This window comes from Hyaena hyaena, unplaced genomic scaffold, assembly GCF_003009895.1.
Source record: "Hyaena hyaena isolate Hyena2069 unplaced genomic scaffold, ASM300989v1 scaffold_695, whole genome shotgun sequence".
Lineage (NCBI taxonomy): Eukaryota > Metazoa > Chordata > Mammalia > Carnivora > Hyaenidae > Hyaena > Hyaena hyaena.
Genome location: NW_024081326.1, coordinates 555,632 through 582,657, shown reverse-complemented (window position 1 = coordinate 582,657; position 27,026 = coordinate 555,632). Strand labels below are relative to the sequence as shown.

Genomic DNA, 27,026 nt, shown 5'->3' with positions numbered 1-27,026 from the left:
CAGTGCAGGTGATAATGACCAAATTCACACAGAGCCACATTTGGCAAGGGATCACAAAGATATTTTCAAGTAGTATTTCTCTGGCCCTGCTCCAGTCTGCTGCGTGAGAACATCAAACCTTCCTACCCTCCAAATCCTTCTGAGAATCCCCTGAAGGTGTCTCAACCAGAATTTCTTAGCATGGCAGTCCTCTTCTCCATTTTCAGGTCACTGTGGAGGTATCACCCATCACCACCACAGGGCATTAACCATGCCACACACGGCAGCCAACGGCGCTGGGACCAAGGCTAACGTCGCGCTACTCCAGCCTTGCTTCCTCCGTCTCCACAGAGATTAGAGTTTAACCTTTCGTGTTAGGGTAGGCTGAGCTGATACAATAATATGTAACAAAAAACGTTAACAGCTGAAGGAATATAGAAGTTCATTTCTTTCTCACATAACAGTCCACCTCAGGTGTTCGTTTTAGCAACAAATTCTTGTGCCGTCATTCAAGAACTGGGGCTCTGCTCATCTTCAACACACAACCTCTAGGGTTGCCCTGCTCCCTGCCCTTCCAGCCCACAGGAAAGGGGAAGAGCCTGTGGGGGAGATACCCCCACTTCTCAAAAGCCTCAGCTCACATTTCTGTTGGAGAGAAATGGCCCCGCCTCTCTGCAAAGGGCCGCTTCCCAATCACATTTCTGCTATTAGGCCTCTTTACAGATAGCAAACTGTCACCTCCGTCTCTCTCTTGTTCCACTGTGCTAGACCTAGACCACTGGCAGCATCCTGGATCTAACCTCCAGAGTAGCTGAGGGCATCCTTCGTCACATGATCTGCAGCATCTCTACCATAGGCTGCTCCCTTTCCCATTCAGGTCAACAGCTTGTCTAAACCTTTACTGCTGTCCTCCGATCCACCCCCCCTTGCCACCCACACCAGCCTGAAAGGCTGACCTGCCCCCCAAATGGGGGGCCCTGTCTGTGGCCCTCTCCCCAACAAAACCACTCTTCCCTTCCATCCCAGTGGAGGACACATCACTGCTGCTGTCTCAAGCCCACTCTCCTTCCTAAACTAATTCTTGTCTGTCTCCTGTGGGATCTTTTCCATTAAATATTCCTGCTTTCTCTGAAGAGAATCTTATCTTCTTACCTTGCTGGTAAATTTTTTAATCTTTGAGAGTGTAAACATTTTTCCTTTTGCTTCATGCTGGGGTTTTTTTTATTCCCTCTCTTTTTCCTTTTTAAACCAGATCTCCTAAAAGGCTAGTTCATGTTCACCTTCCCTGTCTGCATCTCCTGTCTAGTGTCCAGGCTTTTGCCGTCCTTACAGAAAAGGAGCACACTGAGCTGTGCACAGCCCGTGTTCGTTTAGCAGCTCATCAACATGTTCTTCTGAGCTCTCTCTGTGCCAGGCACGGGGAATTCAGCAGTGAACAAAATGAAAGTCTTTGTCCTCCTAGAGTTTACATTCTAGTAGGGAAAGGCAAAAATAAATAAATAAATAAAGCAAACATTTGTTAGGTGTGTCAATGATCTGTGGAATGTTCTAAAGAGAAAACTGAGGAGAAGGGGGCTAAAAGGACATTAATATTTTTAAAGACCTCTCAGGTAAGTATCTGAGCAGGGACCTGAAGCAAGTGAGAAAGCAATCCATGTGGATAACCAGAGGGAGAGCATTTCAGGCAAAAAAACAAAACAGAACGGAAACTCACATGTACTAAGGCCCTGAGACAAGAGCATATCTGCGTATACAAGGGACAGTAAAAGGGCCAGTATGACTGGAGCAGAACAAGGCAGGAAGGTGTAGCAGATGAGGCCAGAGATGTCGCTGATGCCAGATCCACAGGGTCTTCTAGACTAGTGTAAGAATTTTGACGGGAGCCAGGATCCGTACGAGGAGCTTGAGCAGAGGAATGACATTCTTCTGGTTTTGTTTTCAGTTGTCTTTTGTTTGTTTGTTTGTTTACTTATTTATTTTGAGGTGGGGAGGGCCAGAGAGAGAGAGAGGGGGAATCCCAAGCAGGCTCTACAGTGTAAGCACAGAGCCTGACACAGGACTGGAACTCAGGAACCATGAGATCATGACCGGAGCTGAAATCAAGAGCCAGATGCTTAACTAACTGAGCCACCCAGGCACCCATTATTTCTGTTTTAAGGAGAAAGTATGACTGCTGTATGCAGAAGAGACCCCAAAAAGATCAAATAGAGTGATCAGTTAAGTTGCTATCAGAACAATCCAGACAGGAGAAGATGGTCATCTGGGCGGGGAGGTATCTGTGGAAGCAGTGAGAAATCCATTCTGGGTAAATGAAAGAGGTGACAGACAGGCTAAAAGTAGCCTGGCACCTTTCATTCACCCCTGCAGTGGAATCTCCCCTCCACATTCCACGTTTCTCCACGTTGCTTATGGCCCAGGAGGCTGATCCATACAAACTCCCCTTTGGTTTGGCCCCTCAGAGGCTTCTGCAGAAGATCAGAAGGCAAGATGAGCATGAGGTCAGAGCATTGTTCTCGCAGCATCGTCCCTTCCTCCCTGCCACCAGGGGTTGGCTGTGACTGTCCACCTGAGGCTACAGCTCCCCACTACAGATGCCCTCTCTGGATTCCAGGAAGCTTTCCCTTGTCCTCCCTCCTTCACATCCAGGGGTAATGCCAGTTCCTACGGTTGCTAGCTCCAGGGTGCTTCAGCAGCCTTTCATTGGGTTTCCTGAACCTTGCCCACAGTTCTATAAATAGCCCCTTTAGTGTGCTTTCCTCGGATTCTTATGACTCATACTGGAAGCTAGGACATCTAATGTAGTAAAAACAGCAGAACATTTTTTTTAGTTTATATTTCCATTTTGAGAGAGAGAGAGAATGAGCAAGGGAGGAGCAGAGAGAGAGAAAGCAAATCCCAAACCTTCAGTGCAGAGACCAACTCCAGGCTCGATCTCACAAACAGTGAGATCGTGACCTGAGCCAAAACCAGGCGGAGCTTAACTGACCTAACCCATTGAGCTTAACCATCTAAGCCATGCAGGCACCCCAGATCATTTTTTTTTTAATCACAGTTTTTTACTTGTATTTCTACCAGTAAAATGTTAAATCCTCAAGGACAGGAACTATCTATCATACTCATGTTTCTATTCTCATAACGTAAAGTAGGGTTTACTACAGTTGTATCAGTGTCATATATAATGATGCCACCAGAATCCTTAGCATTGTCTAAATTATGTTTGATATGAAAGATTTACCAAAAGTATGGTGTGTATATCCATCTTAGTGCTTAGAAATACAATCTTCACCTTGTTGGATAATTCAGTTCTCTGGGACCAAAGAGACTTTAAAGAAAAAGTTGGGTACGGCTTTGTTATTACTCATCCTCATGGAGATATTCAGACAATGATTTGCTGATTTTGCCAATTGTTTCTGAACTAGAAAGATACTATACTATTTGTTCCTGCTTTTCCCAAGAACATAAATTTTTACCAAATAAAGATGATGCCCGTAACATTTTTCCCCAGCAACTTAAAAGGTGTGTGATTTATTAAGGTTACCAGTTAAGTTATAGCTTACATTTGCATAACATTTTAACAGTGATTATATTTGGTTATATACATTTATAAGATTATCAGTGTGAGGGGCTTCTTGGTGGCTCAGTTGGTTAAGCATCCAACTCTTGATTTTGGCTCACATCATGATCTCATGGTTCGTCACTTCAAGCCCTGTGTCAGGCTCTGCTCTGGCCATGCAGAGCCGGCTTGGGATTCTCGCTCTCCCCCTCTCTTTCTGCCCTGCCCCTGTGTTCTCTCTCTCTCTCTCTCTCTCTCTCTCTCTCCCCCACAAAATAAACAAGCTTGAAAACAAGATTATCACTGTGATCACTTTCCTACTAATTTTTGGTTTTAGTTTTGCATTTTGTTATTGATATTTTTCAGTTGATCTAAATAATGTTTTATCTTTAATCTTCACATATGTACTTATACTTTTATAGTTTCTTAAACTATAGTTTATAGTGCCTTTTTTTTTTGACCTTGACTTCTTTTTTGCTATTTCCTTGAAGCAAAACCTTAAACAGTAAGCCGTATGGCCTTGAGGTGTAGTTTTAATAAAGGCTGTGCTGAGTAAGCATTTGGTATAAAATCCTAACCAAATCCATTAATAGAAAAAGGGAAGCAATATCTTTTCAAGGTTAACTTTCTTTGTGGTTGCTCCCCCGAATAATGCACACTCCTTACATTCATTTAATTATTGCCTCCCTATTATAATTTAAGATCCATATTTCTGGTAAGGATCAGAAAACCTTAAGTTTAAGAGCAGATCATCAAAGAATTTATTCATCAAAGACAAATTAATATACCATGGAGTTTTGCTTATATAAAATTGTTGTTAATACTCCAGGAAAATGTCCAGGAATACACTCTTGATTGGATAGTTCGTTGTGTGTTGTTGTTGTTGTTGTTTTAATTTATTTTTTAATATTTATTTATTTTTGAGAGACAGAGTGTGAGCAGGGGAGGGCAGAGAGAGAGAGAGAGGAACACAGAATCTGAATCAGGCTTCAGGCTCTGAGCTGTTGGCTCAGAGCCCAACGTAGGGCTTGAACTCACGAACTGCGAGATCATTACCTGAGCTGAAGTTGGCTGCTTAACCGACTGAGCCACCCAGTACCCCTAGTTTGTTGTGTTTTAACTAAAAAGACATGGCTTGGGATGCCTGGGTGGCTCAGTTGGTTGAGCATCTAAATCTTGATTTCAGCTCAGGTCATGATTCCAGAATCGTGGGATCAAGCTCTGCCGTGAACATAAAGCCTGCTTAAGATTCTCCCTCTCTCCCTCTGCCCCTCTCCCCTGCTCACACTCTCTCTAAAAGAAAACAGAACAAAATGAAAATCTATTTTAAAAAGGCATGACCTTTTTCTCTTTTTTTTATTTTTGACATTACTAACTACTCTCACAACCTAAATAAATATATGGTTTTTTTTTTTAAGAGATAAACATTACATCCTTTGAAGCACTTTTATTTTGTGGATCTTAAAATTAATAACTTCATTTGGAAACTGAGTTAAGCTCTTGACTTTACTGAAGCAAGTGTGCGCTTGAAATCTGTGGGACATGAGCGGTTCTCATTCATTCGAGAACTAGTCATTCAGAGGGTATCCCCAGTCACTCTCCATGCAGCCCCTTTTTCCTCTCTCTTCTCTTTTAACCAGTAAATTATAACTACCTGGGGAGCTGTTACCCATTTGGAAACTCACAAGCGTAACAATAGTGGGAAATAGTGAAATAACAGAAAATAACAAGCACTGACTTAAATAATTTTACCTTGCTGAAAGTTTCCCAAGCTTTCTGCAAGAGAGTCAATTTAAGCCTCCTCTTTCCTGGGAAAGAAGGGAATCGTTTACCCTGAAATCCCCGCGTTGAGTACAAAGAAGGGGAGAGGGGACCGAGAAGATACGGTGTATGTGTCCTCTTGGCCACCGCGCTTTGAGAAGCTGCTTCCTTCGCTTCAGGGTAGACTTGTTCCTACTCCAGGGATCTCTTACCTCACCAGCCTGATACGCCTTGTTTATTTCAGCCCTCAGGAAAGGAAGAGGAGTTTCCCTTATTGTTTCAAACTCTGGCCCAAGGAGTGCTCCAGTCTCCTCCAGAGTCCCACCCGTGGGTCCTGGCAGGGCCCAGCGGGAGCAGTTTCTTTTGTGATGGTCTCGTTTTTTTTCAGCAAAGGGCTGTATAGCTTTAAAAAATGTAATCACCTCTAAGATTCCTTCTAGCTGTGGAAAAGCTGATTCTTCTGTTTGCAGCCTTTTTTCTCCATTTCTTTTTTGGGAGAGACATATAGTTTTAATCAGGGTACAAGCTGACCGACCCTCTGAATACAGTGGAAAGGTAAAAGTGCTGAGTTAGTGTTTGGCTCTGGAGGGGCCCAGTGAATCAGCTCTTGTAAGAGTATCACTTTCCTTGAAAAAGGGAGGGGCGGGAGGAAATATACATAGGATGTTAGCCCTGGAAGAAAATCCCCATATTTGGACAAAAGCTTGGAATTGGCGGCAGTGAGAGATTTTAGAGAACTCATGAAAAGTGAAAAACTAAAGAGGACATTTGTGCTGTTTTATTTTGTTTGTTTTTAATTTGAGATGATAATTGTAAATCCATTGCTTTGTTTTTCAGATACAGATAATATATCCTATTATTTGCATTGGACAATTTTTTAAAGCTTTTAGGAGTCTATAAATTAGAGTAATTTGGTATGATTTCTATTTCATAATACATTGCTTCAAAAGTTATTCGTGGCTATTTTTAATTGATTTGTCCATGTAAATAGAAAACCATAAAAGCCACTTGGATTATATTTCATTTCTTTTGTCTTTTTTTTAATTAATTTATTTTTTAAATTTTTTTTTTTATTTATTTCTGAGAGAGAGAGACAGCGTGAGCAGGTGAGGGTCAGAAAGAAAGAGAGGGAGATACAGAATCTGAAGCAGGCTCCAGGCTCTGAGCTGTCAGCACAGAGCCCGACACAGGGCTGGAGCCCACAAACCGTGGGATCACGACCTGAGCCAAAGTCAGACGCTCAACCAGCTGAGCCACAGGCGCCCCTCTTTTGTCTTTTTTTTTAATGTTATGTTTATTTCAGAGAGAGAGAAAGAGAGACAGTGTGAGCAGGGGAGGGTCAGAGAGAGAGGGAGATACAGAATCTGAAACAGACTCCAGGCTCTGAGCTGGCTGTCAGCACAGAGCCCGACGCGGGGCTCAAACCCACAAACCTGAGATCATGATGTGAGCCGAAGTTGGACGCTTCACCGACTGAGCCACCCAGGCACCCCTCTATTGTCTGTGGAATACCCAAACAAGCTTCTATATTAAAATTAAATAATAGGTCAATTTTCTAACTACTTATAGAGACCTAAATTTTTTTGTCATCTCATTGGAAAGAGAACAAGGGAAGTAGTGGTTTTTCTTGGATTTCACAGTTAGCGGATCCTCACAAATCCTTTCTTTACATAGGATAATTGATTAACAGCACCAAATCCAGGGTCAGAGAGCCTGGATTCAAATTCTGGCTAAATGACCTTGAGCAAGTCATTTCACCTCTCTGTCACTGTTTCCATATCTGTAGTGGGAATAATTATGTCCCCTACCTTGTTATATTGCTGTGGAGAGTAAATGATTACTATATGTGATGCAGTTAGTACAGTCCAAAGACCATAGTTGGCATGGTTTTACATATTAGCTATTATTACAATATCGAGCAGAAGAGCAGAGATTTCCTAAGGAAAATCCAACCTACTTTAGTGATAAGAGAGTTTGTGTACTCAAGTAGGTGGAAAGGTATAGTCGGGGAGATTAGTTCAAGAAAATTAATCTGGCAGCATTCGATGAAAAGGATTGATACAAAGAGGCATCGGAGTGTCAGGGACCAGTTAGGATGCGCTATTCTAGGAAAGAGGTAAAACTGTCTTGAACTACTGTCTCTGTCCATTTAGATTTCTGTAACAAAAGTACCATAGACTGCATGGTTTATAAACAGAAACACATTTCTCACCGTTCTGGACGTTGGGAAGTCCAAGATCAAGCCAGGTCTGGTTTCTGGTGAGACCACTTCTTGGTACATAGATGGCCGTTTTCTCACTGTGTTCCAACGTGGTGGAAGACAGGAGAGATCTTTTTGGAAGCCCTATTAGAAGAAGAGTCAATCCATTTATGAGAGCCCCACCATCATGACTTCATCAGCTTTGGAAGGCCCCACCTCCTAATACACATTTGGGGTTAGGATTTCAATATTTGAATTTAAGGGGGAGGAGGCCACAAACATTTAGCCTGTTGCAACTGTCATTGTGGTGTTGGTAGAAGATGGAAAATGGTATGTGAGAAGTACAGGCTTACATGTAGAGGAAAAAGAATACACTAACTTGAGGCACCTTGGAGGCTCATTTGATTAATAAGCTCTTGATTTCAGCTCAGGTCATGATCTCACAGTCTGTGGGTTAGAGCCCCTCACCGGGCTCTGCACTCCTTCTCTCTCTCTGCCCCTCCCCCACTCACAGTCTGTTTCTCTCTCCCTTAAAATAAATAAATTTTAAAAAATAAAGGGTTAAAATTAAAAGAAAAAAGAGAGAGAGAGAATACAGTACCTGACTTTCAAACTGGGTGACTAGCATGGATGTAATAAACTTAGGATCGTTCTTTGGTTTCTGAAGTTTCTATATATTGAGAATTAAGGAATGTAAAATTTAAAAGACCACATTTAAAAGATTTAAACGTGGTCATATCTTATTATGCTGTTATTTATATAATAAGTAAGTAGCTGATCGTCTTCGTAAAGAAGCATGTTGATAAGAGTAAGATCTTTCAAAGAACTTTCCTCCAGTTAAGAAAAATATATCCTATTGTTCTGATTCTTTCATTCAGAGTCCTATATTACATTGTGCCAGGACTAGAGATTTGTTATTCTTTGATTCTTGTCTTATATCCCAAGATTATTGATGTTGTGATATGAGGAATTCAGCCACAAACCTATTGAGAATTAAACCATCAACTTCTGCACTGGTTCTAACTATATAGATCTGGACATATATATGTAATTATTCACAGTTGCAAATAACTTTCATCTGTTATTTCATAAGTATTTTTATTATTTCCAGGTCCGATGGATGATGTACTGGATTGTTTTTGCCCTCTATACTGTGATTGAAACAATAACAGATCAAACAGTTGCTTGGTAAGTTCTAGCACTGAGAAAGGGCCAGACTCTAAACACCTCATCAGGTGACCTGAGTTCTTATCCTGCTCTTGGCTGTAACCAGGTGAATTTGATCAAGTTACCTATTTATCCAGTGTTTCACTTTCTTTATCTGGTTTCCCCATAAGAACATTACTTTCCATACAGTCCCCCCTCCAATAAAGGCAGCTCATTTCTTCCCATGTGTTGCCCCCTGCCCGCCTCCCACACAGGTCCCAGTATCTTGGAATACAAAAACTTGATTGTCATTATCCTTTTTCCAGAGGATGACTTGAGGCTATTTTTCTTTATCACTTCCTAAAGGACTCCCCCCTTTTGAGGCCCACAGCATCTGGTTCTAGAACTCCCTCCCATCCTTAAAACTCTCAACGACCAACATCCAAACTGGATGACTTCAATGTCCACGTGGACACCCACTCACCACCAGCATCTTGGCTGCTCTGTTCCAAATAGCTGAGACAAAATTAAAGCATGTTTATGCCCTCAAGGATTTAACAGTTTACCAAGAAGTAATACCACATGGAACAACTTGAATCTTCTTGTGCCATATTTCACTGCTGCGTTTCCATGTAAACCTTACCATCACTGGAGAAGTCCTCTTTTCAAAATCTTTAAACTTCATACTTTGCCAGTATCTTAAACTGCCCTCGCTGCACAAACCTTCAGCCTAAATTAGCCCTTCTTTGTTTCCTTTCCTGGGGTACCAAATGCACCCCCTCCCCCACCCCCCCAGAACATCCATCAGCTGCTCTCATGCAGCTTGACCCTCCCCATTCCCTTTACTTGCTGCTTCCCTGGCTTCCTGTATCTGTTTCAGACATTTGCTATCCTCTCTAAACTGTCTCTGGTTTCACTATTCTCATCATATTCTCATAGCACATTAGGTCACATTGGATTGCTAGGAAAAAATAAAGACTTCAACAGTCTTAACAACTTGCCCTTATTTATGAACCTTTCTGTGTCTGCAACCATCTTTCTCTTCTGATTTGAAATGTAAGTTGCCTTTCCTCTGTCCCATAGAGGGACATTTACCTGTTAAGTGGTGGAGAGTTTTGGAGGAGGGTTTTTTTTGTTTGGTTTTAAATGGCAGAACACAGATTTCAAACCATGCTAGGTCTCTTAAGTTTCACAGTTCTTTTTCAAGACTTCTCATTTTTTCCTGATTGCAAATGTCACCTATATATATTATTAAAAAGCAAGTGGTATACAAAAAGTTTACTGTGAATAGTGAAAGCTCAGAAACTCCTCTGTAACTGCGTTGTGGCAAAGACCCTTTGTTGACTACACAACAGCCTTTCCTTACTGCCCTGGACCCCTCTGCCTGATCAGAAGAGCCCAGAGTTGCTCAGTTACCGTGTATCTTAATAATTTGCGACCCACAGGATGCTAGCCCCCTATAGTATATTAATTAGTTCACTTCTGTGGCAGCAAACAACCCTAAAAGCATAAGGGGTTAGAAAAACAAACATTTGGGGCACCTGGGTGGCTCAGTCGGTTAAGCATCCGACTTGCGCTCAGGTCATGATCTGACGGTTTGTTCGTTCGAGCCCTGCGTCGGGCTCTGTGCTGACAGCTCAGAGCCTGGAGCCTGTTTCAGATTCTGTATCTCCCTCTCTCTCTGACCCTCCCCTGCTCACACTGTCTCTCTCTCTCTCTCTCTCTCTCTCTCTCTCAGAAATAAATAAAACATTTTTTAAAAGTTTTTAAAAAAAGAAAAGAAAAACATTTATTTCTTGCTCAACTAATGTAAGGGCAAAAGGGTGGCTACAGCTCTGCGGGGCACAGTCCTATTCTAAGTGTCTTCTCGTTTCAGGACCAAGGCTGAAGGAGCAGCTGTTCTCATGGTAGAAAGCAAAAATTTAAAGCAAGAGGTTGGGGGTGTTGGGGTGAGGAAGTCAAAGGGCACTTAAAGCTTCTGTGTGCATGTGATATGTCACACTCACATTATGTTGGCCAGAGTAAGTCACATGGCTAACACCGCAGTCATTCCTTGAGGAAGTACACTCAGCCCACAGGGAAAGCACTGCGAGGTCACATGGAAAGGGGCATGGGTAGCTAACACTAATTCCCAGTCTACCACAGTGGTAATTCCATTCCCCTTACAAGTGAGCAATTGTCTGCCAAGTGCCACAAATCCAGCCAAATGAGATTGGAAGGGAAATTCTGTGGGAGTGCTGAGAAAGAGAAGGAGATGTGTTCATGGAGTAACTTTGTGCCCTTGGAGCATTATAAAGCTGAGTCCTGGCACTTGGAGACATGTCCGGTACTGACGCCACAAATGGGCTCTGTGGAATGGTGGGTGGTGTACCTAACTGCCCTCGGTAAATACTAGTAATGTTCTCTGTGGACTGCTACAGTCAGCAGGCAGCTTGCCTATGGTTGCTTAAACAATTGTACTAGAAGTTTCTGAATCTCTGCAGAGATCAGGTCACTTTTTGGTTATCTGTTCTATAGTTAGTGAAATTATTCATCAATTCAAACATAGTTATTTCCTTAATCACTCACTTTTACATTTGAAAACACAATGACTGAACTTTCTTAAAAGTGTGTGTGTGTGTGTGTGTGTGTGTGAGAGAGAGAGAGAGACAGAGAGAGAGACAGAGAGAGAGATTGAGAGAGAGATTGATTTCTTCATTATAGTTTATTTTCACCAGCGGTTTTTTCAAATTTTTTCTTGTTAGGTTCCCCCTGTACTATGAGCTTAAGATTGCTTTTGTCATATGGCTGTTGTCTCCCTATACCAAAGGAGCAAGTCTAATATACAGAAAATTCCTTCATCCACTTCTTTCATCAAAGGAAAGGGTAAGATCTATAAATCCACAAATCATTTGTTAGAAATGTACATCATCACATGTTTTATGCCATTAAACGAGTGAAACTATTATATCATGGGTGGAAAGTCCTTGGTTTTGGCCAGTTGACGCTATTGTTAAATAAAATTTATACCCACGAGTTTGTTTGTTTTTCCCCCAGGAGATTGATGACTACATTGTACAAGCGAAGGAGCGGGGCTATGAGACCGTGGTAAACTTCGGGCGGCAAGGCTTGGCTTTCGCAGCCACTGCTGCTGTCACTGCAGCCGTGAAGGTAATTGTTTATTTAGGTTTTTTGTCCAATGTCGCAGTAAGTCAATGGACAAAGTAGGTTGGCTTTTTATTCCAGATCATTGTAAAATTTTGGCAGAATTTTGCTTTCTGCTTATTTTTGTAATGTAAACATAAATGATAATTTAGAAAACATTTTAATGCATGTGTTTTATAACTGCTCAGCATTTTGATCACAAAGTCAGTATTTAATTGATCACAAAATGAGAGCTAATAAATGTAATAAAACCATACCTGAAGATATCATTTCGTCATTATTTTCCTACTTTATAACCTTAAAATAAGGTTGAGTAAATCATCTATAGTAAAGATGACCATTCTTTCTTTCCCTGTCTCCGATATTTCTCTCTCTCTCTCTCTCTCTCTCTCTCTCTCTCGATGGCAATATCTTGGTAGGATTTCTGGCTTACTCCTGCACTCCTACTTCAACCAATTTGAGGTAACGGATTATTCAAAATAAGGCATGAAAAAATTCTGTTCTTAAGACAAGATTTTACCTAGCCAGTTACTAATGTCATGTGTTGTGTTTTTTTGTTTTTTTGTTTTTTTTTGCAAGTGAAGTTATCATATGTATGCCTTCTGTGAAACCTTGCATTATGGCTTTTGGATTTCTTTGCATGTAGTAATTAGTGTGGTTTATCTTAAATACCGTAGCGTAATTGATTTTGGTGTGTAGTATATGAAAAGAAAACAGGCTTCAGATCCCAAAAATGCTGATTGTGACTTTTTAAATAACTGTTGGTGATTTACTTACCCTCTGTGTTCACTGTTTGCTTCATGTAAAAACAGGGGTAATATACCTGGGTAATGTCTGTGAGAGCATACACAAAAGCGCCAGAACATAGTAGGAGTCCAGTACACATTAATATCTTATGTATGTGTCTCTCTTTCAAGTGAAAATTTGAGTTTGTTGCTATGAAGTTAAATTGAGATTAAATAGTATTCCAGCTTCTGAGTTAGACTTTTTCAATTTGGTTATCTTGAACTAAAATAACAATGCTATCAAAATAAATATTATAAGTGGTGATTCTGTATAATAGCAATGGTGAAGGGATGTAAACTGTCAGTGGGGTTTCCAGAATGATCCCTAATTTTTCACAGTGATCTTTGGCTGAAGTATAATTAATCTGATCAACAAAATTAAAAACCAAAATTATATTCAAATTATATACCCAAATGTGTTTCATTAAGAATTAAGTGGAAACTTAACTCTGCAGCTCTAAACAAGTGAGACAACTGTATTAATCTTATTGAAGGACTGTTTTCCATTGTGAAAGAAGTTCATTTGCTTCTTTATTTCTTGCTTAATGAAAATACATTCTTGATTTCCATGTATACTAAAAAAGATCATCCAAGAGACCTAATATTCAACAACTAGAAGTTCTACCACAAGATCACAGATGCAGTTATCAAAGAAATAATACAATAATATTTCCCAGAACTGAAAGACATGGATTTCTAGATTGAAAGAACCCACAAGGCCTCTGGATGGCTCAGTCAGTTAAGCATCCCTCTAGATCTCATCTCAGGTCTTGACCTCACCTTGAGTGTTCAAGCTGTGCGCTGGGCTCTGCACTGGGCGTGAACCTTACTTAAAAAAAAGAAAAAGAGAAAGAGCCCACAAAGTACCCAGCAGAATGAATTTAAAAAGACCGACTGTAAGCAAGGTCATTGGAATAGTCCAGAGACAAGGAAAAAGTGTTTAAAGATTCCAAAGATAAAAAGTATGTCACATCCAAATGATCAAGAATCAGAATGGCATTACATTCCTGAATAGTGACAATGGAAGCTTGAAGACCAAAGAATAATACCATCCATGATACATACCATAATGCTTTTCACCCTCACATTCTGAAACAGTCAAGCTCTCAGTCATGTGTGAGCTTAGAATCTAATTTTTTTAAGGCATGCAAAGTCACAAAATTTACCTCCTGTTCGTTCTTTGTCAGGGTAGATACGCTCTGCCAAAATTAGGGAATAATCCATGGAAAAGGAAAGCCATGGGGTCAGGAGACGAGGTATCTAGCACAGAAGGGAAGGGACAGCACTTCCCAAAATGAACGCCTACATAACAAGTCAAGTGCAGTTGGCCAAAATTGGGTGTGATGTGGGTGCAGGGTGCCAGGAGAGGTTTCCCAGAGGATTGTATGGGGATGAGAGTATCTAATAGGTTTAACCCTATGCAGAGATGATACTTGAATTAGCACATGCTACAGCCAGTCAGAAGACACACCGAACACCACGAAAAATGTACTGGAGGCAATGTGAAAAGGGAGGGATAGGATGACTCATCCAAAGAGTATTTTAAAAACGGGATAATTGTTGACTCTGGAAAATAACAAAAATTATATAAGAAAGGAAGTGTAATAATGGAGCATGACTAGGCTAAGCAGCATTTACATCAGAATTATGAGAACACAGACTGTAGCTGAACAACTGTAATTTTGCTGTCAGGAAGGTGGGGGAAGCAGACAAGGAAGTGGAAGAGAAAGAAAGCCTCACCTACCAGCTCGGAGAGTTAGAGGGTTTAAAGTGGTGCCTTTAGGAGGATACAGAGGAGGAGACCAGGGACAAAACAAGAAAACACATTGCTTTCCTTTGTTATATATGCTTTCCATGACTTTACAAAGGAAGTGCAGTTGATCCCTGAACAATAAGGGTTTCAACTGCCTGGGTCCACTTACATGCCAGTTTTGTTTTGTTTTGTTTTGTTTTGTTTTGTTTTGATAAATTCAGGACAGTCCTATATATGTATTTTCTTTTCCTTAAGATTTCCCAGTAGTGGGGCACCTGGGTGGCTCAGTCAGTTAAGCATCCGATGTCAGCTCAGGTCATGAGCTCACTGTTTGTGGGTTCGAGCCCTGTGTCAGGCTCTGTGCTGACAGCTAGCTCAGAGCCTGGAGCCTGCTTCAGATTCTTTGTCTCCCTCTCTCTCTGACCCTCCCCTGCTCACGCTATCTCTCTCTCAGAAATAAATAAAACATTAAAAAAAAAAGATTTTCTCAGTAGCATTTTCTTTTCCCCAGCTTACTTTATTGTAAGAGTACAGTATACAATACATATAACATATGAAATACATGTTAATCAGCTCTTACCAGTGAGGCTTCCATTCAAGGGAGTCAGAACTTTTAGGCAGATTTTTCACTGCCCAATAGATGATGCCCGTAACCCCCACGTTATTCAGGGGTCAAATGGTACATGTATTATACCCCCCATGAAGATGCTTTCTCAGTTTTCCATATTTAAAAAAGCACCATTCAACATGATTCTATGGCAAAAACCTAAACATTAAATTTCAACTTGAAAAATTGCTTAGAAAATATGGACATTTTAGAACATTGTTTTAGGGAAATGTAGAAGCATGCAAATCCCGTTTTTTCTCCTCACTTTAACACTTAAATATAGTTTCCAGGCCTGCTACTCTGTGAGACACCTTCCTACATCTTGTGCCTAGTTCATGGGATATGTATTTTAATTTCACTTAGGTTTATTGCTTCTAAACCCTCTATGTGGGGGATCACAAAAATCCCCACTAGAGCCACCTGGGTGACTCAGTCAGTTAAGGTCCACCCCTTGATTTTGGCTCAGGTCATGATCCCACACATTGATTCTTGCTTCTCCCTCCATACCTTTCCCCACAAGCATGCTCTCTTTTAAAAAAAGAAAGAAATCCCCACTGTATTATCTTATCCCTATTCCTTCCTCATTTGTTTTTATTTCATTCTTTGCTGCCATCCATGTTTAGCATCCTGCACATTTACTCAGCATCTGTTGGTTTAATGCCTACTATATGGTCGGTGCCGGGGATATGCCCGTAAACAAGAGAGATAAGGTCACTACCCTCACTGCCTGCTGTCTCACTGAATGTCTGTTTTCATTAACTGAAAATCTGATCTCATTTTGGTTGCTGAGAGCTTTCCCCTTGCCCTACATTATTAAATTAAGCATTAACTCACAGAAATACTTTCCTTTAAAAATGCTATAAAAGCAATCCTATACCTATATTTCTCTGCTTTCTTCGTTATTCATTGTTTGTTTTTATCTATGTTTATACTATGCTTAGTATTATAAAATCACCCCCCCATTCAAGTCAGGAAATAGCATAAGAATCATCTAAGTTACCACACAAATCAAACGCATGTCCCATAATTTAAATTCATTCCTCTTCTTGTTTGTGATGTGGTGGTCTTTTTGGTTATCGAGATCACTATATGTGAGGTAGCCCTCACCATTCTCAGCATGAACACAGTGAATGTTGGCTTCAGCCTGGATTTTATTCATTAGAAATAGTCATTAAATATGCCAAACTAGCATTATGTTAACACTATTTGCCTCAGTTTGTACTGTGTCTATTTTCTTGTAAGTGGAATTAGTTTCATCTCCAGAGATGTCAAAGAAAGGCACTACGATGGAAGAAATCACTGAACCAGACACTTCTTACTAAAGAGTAAATTGAAACTGAAATAGGAAATAGGTCAAGTTTAAGGAGAAACTCCAAGAAAGCCAGTAGTAAGGCTTGGGAATTAATTTACAATTTTTACAACATATAGTTTGTTAAAAATATCTTTCAGCTAAAAATGATTGGGCTCTTGGTGTGACCTTTAAAGATCGGTAATACTCTCTGACTAGGATTCCCAGGTTGAACCACCTGAGCATGTTAAAGATGAAAATAGGAATCTAATCAGAACATTTATTACACTGTAAAGCAATTTTCTGAAAGTGTTACTCAGTTCTGTGACCTCATTACCAGGCATCTGTTCACAAGGTCAGTGTACAAGTTTATTTTGGCTGAGCAAAGCAGAGACATATGAAGGACCTTCAAGGATTTTGCTGAGGATGTTCAGCATTCCATAGCTTTCACATGAGAAATGCAGGTGGCCTTTGTACAGATGAGAAACATTATTGCCAGATAAAGGACCGGTGGAGAAAAGTACTGTTAGTCATATTAACCATCTCTGACTTTTCTCTGGCAGCCTTTTCTTGGTGTACTCTTTAGCAGATATTATTTTTAAAAATCAATTATCACAGAAATTAGAGCCTTCTAGGTAAAATTGCTAAAATCTAATAGACTTTAAATGATGATGATTAGGTCAGAATCCTGACATCTTGCGGTCTGCTTTAGTGGCTTTCTCTTTATGAAAGGATTCGAGGATATTCAGGGGCTTAGTATCATCCATTTAAAAAGAGAGCATTTGTCCAGACAATGGAAAGAAGGGTCATACTATTTTCCCTACAATCTAGGGAAGCAGAATGTTATAATGAATATTTAATTTACTAATAATCTGGTTATCTGTGTTTTTCTAGCCCTGATTCTGCCCTAATTAGTCATGAGATTTGGGGCAGGCCATCTACACTAATCTAAGTTTTAATTTTCTTACCTATAGAGCAAAGGTGATACCTGACTTCTGAAACCTCTTAAAATTCCAAAAGAGTGGTTGGTTCTCACTGGGAGAAGATTTTGCCCCCAAAGAAACATTTGGCAATGTCTGGAGACATTTGGGGTTGTCACAACTGTGCTGCTACTTGTGTCTAGGTGGTAGAGGTCAGGAATGCTGCTTAATTTCCTATGAATCAGCCCCAAATTATCCAGCTCCAAAACAGCAGCAGTGCTGAGACAGAGAAAGTCTGCTCTAAAAGTACAATGAGACAGGAAAAACTAAAAGGCTATATAAATATGTATAGATTTGGTGCGGGTTACAAATAATTATACTTCCTTTTTTATGTTTTTCTCGGTTACAAATGTTCTTTGATAAATATATAATCTTTAATGTTTATTTTTGAGAGAGACACACACAGACAGAGCACGAGCAGGGTAGGGGCAGAGAGAGTGGGAGACACAGAATCTGAAGCAGGCTCCAGTCTGTTAGCACAGAGCCCAACATGGGACTTGAACCCACGAACCACTAGATCATGACCTGAGCCGAAGTTGGACCCTTAACTGACTGAGCCACCCAGGTAGCCCTTTATTACTTTAATCTTAAAACCACTAAAATTTATTATTCACTTAACAAGAATGCAATTAATTCCATTCTAGGCTTAATCAGATTAATTCTCAAATGTCCTTAGGGGAAAGGATATTTCCCTAAAAACTTGGAAGTAACCGTATCTGCATTTTAATGTAATATGTCAAAGAGCAACAAGAAATAGAGCTTAATGGCTATTCATTATTGAACAGCATAGTATTATTCTGTATAAGAATTATTCTGTAAAAGATTGCCTATAAGATTACAAAGATTGTTTCTAAGTTCTTAATAAAAAAATAAGAGAATAGGTTGAAGGTTTTATACAAAACCTGCTGATAAGCATGGTAAATTCTCCTTATTTAACACAAAATATAATAGTAATTTTAACATAATGTTTAACCAGGAATGAAGTATTTAGACAAAGGCAGAATTTTTTTAAGTAAATAAATAATAAATAAAGAATTTTTTGGGAGTAGCCAAGTTAGAATTAGTCATGCACACAGGGTCCCCTTTTACTACTTCTCAGCTGAAGATTATTTCCCAGAGCATTAATGTGTTAGATCTGAACCCAGGGCCCCAACCCACTCAGCCCCTTACAAGTGTTCTCATTTTGTTTTTATTTTATTTTGAGAAAAGGAGAAAGAGAGAGCATGTATGGGAGGGGCAGAGTGAGGGAGAGAGAGAGAATCCCTAGTAGGCTTCTCACTGTCAGCACAGAGCCCCATGTGGGACTCAACCTCATAAACAGGGAGATCTTGACCTGAGCCAAAATCAAGACTCAAACAACTAATCAACCGACTGAGCCACCCAGGTGCCCCACAAGTATTCTCATTTTAAATGGGTGCTCTGAGCCCATCCAGATTCAAACCCTGAGAACTTTGAGTCACCTGAAGGGTTTAGGAATGCTGCTGCTGCTGCTGAGGATCAGATTTAAGGTAAAATATTCTGCAAAATTGTTCTTAATTACTTTGATTTTTGTGTTCTCAAAGTAATCTTTCTGTTCCTTTCTCTTCGATTTTTAGGATCAATTTTAACACAAGCAGTGTACCTGCAATTCTGTAGAAATAGGACCTAAAATCTGGGATATTGACTTTGTGGAGGGTAACTCCCTTCCTCCTATTGACTTCCTCCTATTGATATGTTAAAACACACTGCTATAGAGAACCTTCTAGTAATCAAGAGCAATGAAAAAGAAGAGGCATGAAAAGAGTATTTAGTTTACTCATTACATGCTCACCATCAGTACCATACCAGTGTGCTAGGAGAATGGATGAAGCCTAAAATTAGTCACTCTCCTTTAGTTTCTGAAATTCCCCTCTGAAAACAAGATATACACAGCACAGCAACAGAACAATCATGTGTGAGTTAATTTGTGAGTTGTGCTCTAAGTAATTCGTTGATTGGACTCGTTAAAGATACCAAAGTTTGTAGATGATATAATGTTAAACTGATGCAGTGGCAGTTTGATTTCATTGCATTCTGAGATGTTCCTTCTTGATTGAGAGGGTTTTGGCAGTTACTACCAGACTTGGAAATAGCACCTGAGTCAGATAGAGGGTGTCCTAGATGTGCACACCAGTTACCATTGGTTTGGCAGTAAATAAAAAGTCAAGAGTTGCTGTGAGGGGGCACAGAAATACAAAGGTGGGGTAGAGAAAATGACAATTGTGGGAAACCAAAAGGGTCTTTTCATATGTGCACTGGTCAGTCACTTCCTTTTAGTGTGTCTCTGATGTCTTCTGTCACCTATCTTTAAGGGGACATCTCTGATCAAGAGGAAGAAAGTGCAGTGGATTAAACCATGACAAGAGCATTTATTTGTTTATTTATGATATTTCAAGTTTTGATTTAAATTTTAGTTAACGTGTAGTGTAATATTAGTTTCAGGAGTAGGATTTAGTGTTTCATCACTGACATATAACACCCAGTTCTAATCACAAGTGCCTCCTTAATGCCCGTCACCCATTTAGCCCATCTCTTGTCCACCTCCCCTCCAGCAACCCTCAGTTTATTCTCTATTGTTAAGAGTATGTTTTCTGGTTTGCCTCCCTCTCTGCTTTTTTTCCTTTCCCCTTTGTTCATCATCTGTTTTGCTTCTTAAATTCCACTTAAGAGGGAAATCATACAGTATTTTTCTTTCTCTGACTGACATTTCATTTAGCAGAATACAGTCTAATTCCACCCACATTGTCGTGAATTTTGTTCCTTTTGATGGCTGAGTAATATTCCATTGTACATATATACCACACCTTGATCTATTTGTCAGTTGATGGACATATGGCATGACAAGAATTGAAAGATGTATGGAACCCAATTATTTTTATCGAGTATGCAGACCCTTTAATTTAATCATTTCTTTTCATAATTTAAAAAAATATAATAGAAATACAAAGTCCAAGTGGGGTATAGGAATGGCCTTTGGTTTTGACATAATACGATATCACTAAGAGTAGTTGAATCAAGATCTTTCTTCAGTGTAAAATACGGTAACGTCCAAATGTTTATAGTTGAAATCTGGAAATTTAGAGACGAACCATTATGGATGAGTTTCTACAGTAACATAACTAGAGACAACCATAAACTCACATATGTGAGAAGAAATAATAAGAGTGAAAAAACCTTTAGAAGAATATTTTTAAAGCAGCTATAAATGAGTCATCTGTATGCTATGCCAATTTTCAAAGTGGGTAAATTTAGAAATTATTTTTTCTCTTTATATTTGGGAAAGAAATGTAATTAGGTCTGTAAAGTTCAGAAGTGTCTCTTTCAGAGCTATACATAATGAAAGTCATTGAACTGTCTGCAGCGATGGAAATGTTCTGTATCTGCTCTATCCAATACAATAGCCTCTAGTCACATGTGGCTACTGAGCCTTTGAAATACTCAAATACTGAGCATTTGAAATGTGCAACTAAGGAACTACATTTTTAAGTTTATTTAATTTTCGTTAATTTAAATTAAATACCCACAAGTACCCAGTGTCTATCATATTGTTAAGGCTTTAAAATGACTTACAGTCAAATTGCATAGTAGTACATATTCCTTGCCATATAGTGAATTCATTAACCAAATATCGTTTTGTATCCAAGATTCCTTGGCTTTTAATTTTTTTTACTTTGTTCTAAGTGGAGCCATTACCACTGCTGACTTAGCTTATCTTTAAAACAGTATGTCTTTTACTTTAAAGAGTTCTTCTAAATCATAAACCCGTAAATGCCAGTTTTAGGAGAGAGCAAAATAATGAATGCTGTCTACTCTGAGAGTAAGCTCATCAGACATTTTTTTACATTTAAAATAAATTACAAAACCAAAATGTTTGGGAGTGCAGTATACTGATGTCTACAACTTACTTGGAAATGCATTTTCAAAATGGATTGATGGAGGGGCGCCTGGGTGGCTTAGTCGGTTAAGCGTCCGACTTTCGCTTAAGTCATGATCTCGCGGTTCATGGGTTCGAGCCCCGCATCTGGCTCTGTGCTGACTGCCAGCTCAGAGCCTGGAGCCTATTTCAGAGTCTGTGTCTTCCTCTCTCTCTGACCCTCCCCTGCTCACGCTGTCTCTCTCTCTGTCTCCTAGAAATAAAGAAAAATATTTTTTAAAAAAATTAACAAAAAACAAAATGGATTGATGGAGGCACCTGGGTGGCTCAGTTGGTTAAGCTTCTGACTCTTGTTTTCCACTCAGGTCACAATCTCACAGTTTCATGAGTTCAAGCCCCACATCAGGCTCTGCACTAGCAGCTCAGTGCCTGCTTGGGATTCTCTCTCTCTCCCTCTCTGCCCTTCCCCCACTCACTCTGTCACTGTCTCTCTCAAAATAAATAAGCTTAAAAAAATGGGTTGAGGGGTGCCTGGGAGGCCCAGTCAGTTAAGCATCCGACTTGGGCTCTGGTCATGATCTCACGGTCTGTGAGTTCAACCCCAGTGTTGGGCTCTGTGCTGACAGCTCAGAGCCTGGAGCCTGCTTTGGATTCTATGTCTCCTTCTCTCTCTGCCCCTCCCTGATCCACACTGTCTCTCTTTCAAAAATAAACATTTAAAAAAATTTTTTTAATGGAATGGTGGATGGATTGATAGTAGATATGTGATAAAATACAGGGAAATGTAAACAGTATATGGGTGTTCACTCTGCAATTCTTTCAACTTTTCTGAAAGTTTCATGATCAATAAGCTTCATGATAAAGTGTTGAGAGAAATTTAAATGTAAGTGTACTAAATATTTTAAAGTGTATTTTTTTTCTCGGATCTATCACTTCTTTTTTAAATAGAGCCAAGGAGCAATAACGGAACGTTTACGAAGCTTTAGTATGCATGATCTAACAGCTATCCAAGGAGATGAGCCTGTGGGACAAAGACCATACCAATCTCTACAAGAAGCAAAGAAGAAAAGTAAATCAGCCTCCAGTGAATCCACAGGTATGCTTGTTTGTTTTAATATATTTTCCTTTCACTATTGGAATTTTGAGTCCAGATGGGTACTAAAATAATGCATGGTAACTATCTGAATTTGAGCAGAAGGAAATTTACTTTTAAGCTTATGTTGCAAATTTATACTTAACTGTAGTTCTCTTTCTCTAAATTTTCTCTGAATAAAGTTGGTGCTTGCCTATTGTTGATTCCAGAGATAATCCAACTAAGAAAGTAACAGTAGCCTCTTGTGTTACCAGGAATTTTTAGAAGCCTTGGGTGTGATTATTACCACCTCTCTGCCACCAGCACCAGTTCTGACTTGTGATAAGTGCTCTTTCTACTCTAATCATGCGGTTACATCTAAGGAGTTTTATAGTTAAACACTCTTTACTGTAAATGCCATGAACAAATAAGGATATTGACTCACAAGATAAAAAGTTTTAAGTGGGTGACAAAGGGTGACTCAGTTTGTAAATAGGATTACTACAATGGAAAATATGTTGAAATTACATAGTCTAGTTCAAGAACTAACTTGTAAGTATTTCTTTCTCTTTTTTTTAATGTTTTATTTATTTATGAGAGAGAGACACAGAATCTGAAAAAAGGGAGGGTCAGAGAGAGAGAGGGAGACACAGAATCTGAAACAGGCTCCAGGCTCTAAGCTGTCAGCACAGAGCCCAACGCGGGGCTTGAACCCATGAACTGTGAGATCATGACCTGAGCCGAAGTCGGCCACTTAACTGACTGAGCCACCCAGGCGCCCCAGTATTTCTAATATAAATTAATAGCATGGCACAGGTGATATGTTTTAAAGCTTTAATAAAGTATTCTGATCTTAGAAAAACACAAATAAATAAAGACACACCTCCTTAGTTATTTCATCACATATAAGAAAATTTTAGTTCAAGACTTAGCTGAAAATTAAGATCTTTATGACATTTCTTATTACTATATTATTAACTCCTTAAGGTACAAAGGCTTTTTGGTGTGTGTGTGTGTGTGTGTGTGTGTGTTTAAGTAGTTTTCTTTTGAGGGAGGTTAAAAATCATCCTTTACATTGAAACCAATTTGAGAAATAAAATAGCAGTCCCTTCTCATAGACAAAAAATAGTGAACTTTTTCTGAGTTCTCTGTAGAATGAATAACTTGACCAAGTTGGTGGCTGTTACCTAAAAGGTAGTAATTAAGCATTAGCTATTGATTAAGATAGTAATATTTTTAAGAATGAAGACTAGTGAACTTTGAAGCATTATCCTTAATACATTAACAGTATAAAAGTAGTTTCTAATATGGGCATTTTCTTAATGTACATTTAAAAATTAGATAACGCTGATTTTGATTATAGAGTCTACGATATATATTTTGCTTGATTTGGAACAGTTATCTGAATCCTTTATCAGCAGTTTATTCATAATTATTCTTTAGAATTGGTTAAGAATGATATTCTAATAATTAAATGAAAAGAAGATTATAAATATGAAAATGCATAGCTATTTTTATCATATTCATCTATTAAACTTAAAATAATGCAGCTAAGATGCATAGGAGCACATGTACCCCAATGTTCATAGCAGCACTCTCAACAATAGCCAAAACATGGAAAGAGCCTAAGTGTCCATCAATGGATGAATGGATCAAGAAGATGTGGCTTATCTATACAATGGAATACAGCATGGCAATGAGAAAGAATGAAATCTGGCCTTATTTAGCAACATGGATGGAATTTGAGGGTGTTATGCTGAGCAAAATAAGTCAAGCAGAAAGGACAAATACCATATGATTGCACGTATAGGAGGATTAGGAGGAACTTAACGGAGGACCGTGGGGGAGAAGAAGGGGGGAAATAGTGGGGGAGAGGGAGAGAGGCAAACCATGAGAGACTCTTGAATGCTGAGAACAAACTGAGGACAGATGGGGGGGGGGAGGGAGAGGGGCATGGAGGAGGGTACTTGTGGGGATGAGCACTGGGTGTTATATGGAAACCAACTTGACAATAAACTATTTGTAAAAAAATAAAATATAAAATGTATCTTTCAAAAAAATAATGCAGCTAAAATATTATAAGATAGTAAGGTGCTATTTAGGTCTTCTATTAAATTTTAAGCCATGAAATTAAAATAACTTAAGGTTAGAGACATATGAAATAAGTAGTAGTAGCAATACAAGAAAGGGACTTGTCAGTTATAATTAAAATTTCAATATTCATTACTTTGCCCAAGTCTTAAGTTTCCTACAGAATGGTGCATACTTTGAGCCCTTCTTCCCTAAGGAAGAAATTTGACAAAAATATTCTCTCTTAAAAATAATTTTTTTAGTGGGCTTCTGGGCAGTTCAGTCAATTAAGCACCTGACTTCAACTCAGGTGTTGATCTCACAGTTGGTGGGTTCAAGCCCTTACTGGGCTCTGTGCTAACAGTTTGGAACCTGAAGCCTGCTCTGGATTCTGTATCTCCTTCTCTCTTTGCCCCTCCCCTGCTCATACTGTCTCTTTCTGTCTCTCTCTCTCTGTGTGTCTCTCTCTCTGTCTCTGTCTCTGTCTCTCTCTCTCTGTCAAAAATAAACATTAAAAAAAAATTTTTTTAATATTTTTTTTTTAGGGGTACCTGGGTGGCTCAGTCAGTTAAACTTCTGACTTCAGCTCAGGTCCTGGTCTTCTAGCTCATGAGTTCGAGCCCTGCATCGGGCTCTGTGCTGACAGCTCAGAGACTGGAGCCTGCTTCAGATTCTGTCTCTCTCTACCCCTTCTCCACTCACACTCTGTCTCTGTCTCAAAAATGAATAAACACATTTAAAATTTTTGAAAAAAAAAGTTTTTCTTTAAAAAGTGATAAGGTAGGGTGCCTGGGTGGCTCAATCTGTTGAGTGTCCGACTTCAGCTTAGGTCATGATCTCAGGGTTCATGGGTTCGACCCCCGCGTTGGGCTCTGTGCCAGCTCAGAGCCTGGAGCCTGTTTCAGATTCTGTGTCTCCCACTCTCTTTGACCTTCCCCTGCTCATGCTGTTTCTCTCTCTCAGAAATAAATAAAACATTAAAAAAATTATTTTTAAAAAGTGATAGATTCTGGGACAGGAATAGTTGAATAGGAGATAATAATAGACAGTCTGTATAAACACAGTTCCACGATATACATGGAAATTTATCGGATGAGAATGGTGTCCTTTCAGGCAGGTGTGGGAAGTGTCAGGATGACTGCTAGACTTAGAAGATGGGGTAGGGAGGGGCGCCTGGGTGGCTTAGTCTGTTAAGCGTCCAACTTTCGCTTAAGTCATGATCTCTCGGTTCGTGGGTCTGAGCCCCGCGTCGGGCTCTGTGCTGACTGCCAGCTCAGAGCCTGGAACCTGTTTCAGAGTCTGTGACTCCCTCTCTCTCTGACCCTCCCCTGCTCACGCTGTCCCTCTCTGGAAGGAAGGAAGGAAGGAAGGAAGGAAGGAAGGAAGGAAGGAAGGAAGGAAGGAAGGAAGGAAAGAAAGAAGATGGGGTAGGGAATGAAGTTATTCCTCCACCTCAAACCTTTTATCAAACTACTTAAAAGATTAATGCTTAAACATAAGATACTAAGCTATAATATAGTAGGAAATTCCTGAGTATATATTTAAACCGGACTTCTTAAGCATGACATCAAAACTAGAAGACATCGGGGCGCCTGGGTGGCTTAGTCAGTTAAGCGTCCGACTTTCACTTAGGTCATGATCTCGTGGTTCGTGGGTTCGAGCCCCGCGTCCGGCTCTGTGCTGACTGCCAGCTCAGAGCCTGGAGCCTGTTTCAGAGTCTGTGACTCCCTCTCTCTCTGACCCTCCCCTGCTCACGCTGTCTCTCTCTCTCTCTCTCTCTCCTAGAAATAAATAAAACATTAAAAAAAATGAAAAAAAAAACTAGAAGACATAAAGGGAAAACTTGAGAGGTTTTTCTATGTAAAATATATATAAATATAAATATATATATAAAACATATAAGGGGAAAATACTCCATACCATACAAAACAAACTAGAAGAAATATTCTCATGTGACACAGAGTTCAGATTTTAATAATACAAAATATTCTTACAAGCCAATTATTGTCAATTCTACCAAAGAATACAGCTGACCAATTAATACATGAAAGGTATTTAGCCTCACAGACAATCAAAGAAAGAGTAAATTAAAATAATAATAACAGTAATTTTTGCTCATCAGATGGCAAAAATACTTTTTATTTATTTTTATTTTTTTATTATTTTTTTAATGTTTTATTTATTTCTAGGAGAGAGAGAGAGACAGCGTGAGCAGGGGAGGGTCAGAGAGAGAGGGAGCCACAGACTCTGAAACAGGCTCCAGGCTCTGAGCTGGCAGTCAGCACAGAGCCCGACGCGGGGCTCAAACCCACAAACCGTGAGATCATGACCTAAGCGAAAGTCAGACGCTCAACCGACTAAGCCACCCAGGCGCCCTGCAAAAATACTTTTTAATCATCAGTGCTCTGTGTTGGTAACTATTCTAGTTCTCTATTTCTGTGTAACGAACTACAAACAGTGGCCTGAAAAGTCACCATCATTCTTTTTGTTTGCTCATGAATCTGGGGTTGACTGGGCTCAGGAAGGCAGATCTTGCCCAAGGTGTTCGACCACCTGCACACAGCATCTGGGACTGGAGTCAGAATCTCAAAAGCTTCTTCACACGTCTGCTGTTTTAGCTGTGAAGAGTCAAAGAGGTGATGGTTAAAACCATTGGGGTGTCTCTGGCCTCTCCTTCTCTAGGTGTCTCTACGTGGCCCCTAAGAGTTCTGGGGCTTCTTACCTGGCCGCTGAAAGCTCCCAGAGCTTTTCCAAGAGGTTTTCCAAGACAAATGGAAAAGTCATGCAGCCTCACTT

The 27,026-nt window shown here is 39.7% G+C and overlaps 1 protein-coding gene across 1 annotated transcript in view; it reads left to right on the top strand.

Annotated features, from left to right (window-relative positions):
* REEP3 (receptor accessory protein 3) overlaps nucleotides 1-27,026 on the top strand; it is a 102,883-nt gene that overhangs the window by 64,680 nt on the left and 11,177 nt on the right. The window contains exons 3-6 of the mRNA XM_039217459.1: nucleotides 8,605-8,681; nucleotides 11,384-11,504; nucleotides 11,676-11,789; nucleotides 22,037-22,184. Coding sequence (XP_039073390.1) covers nucleotides 8,605-8,681; nucleotides 11,384-11,504; nucleotides 11,676-11,789; nucleotides 22,037-22,184 — 460 coding nt within the window. The remainder of the gene's footprint in view (nucleotides 1-8,604; nucleotides 8,682-11,383; nucleotides 11,505-11,675; nucleotides 11,790-22,036; nucleotides 22,185-27,026) is intronic.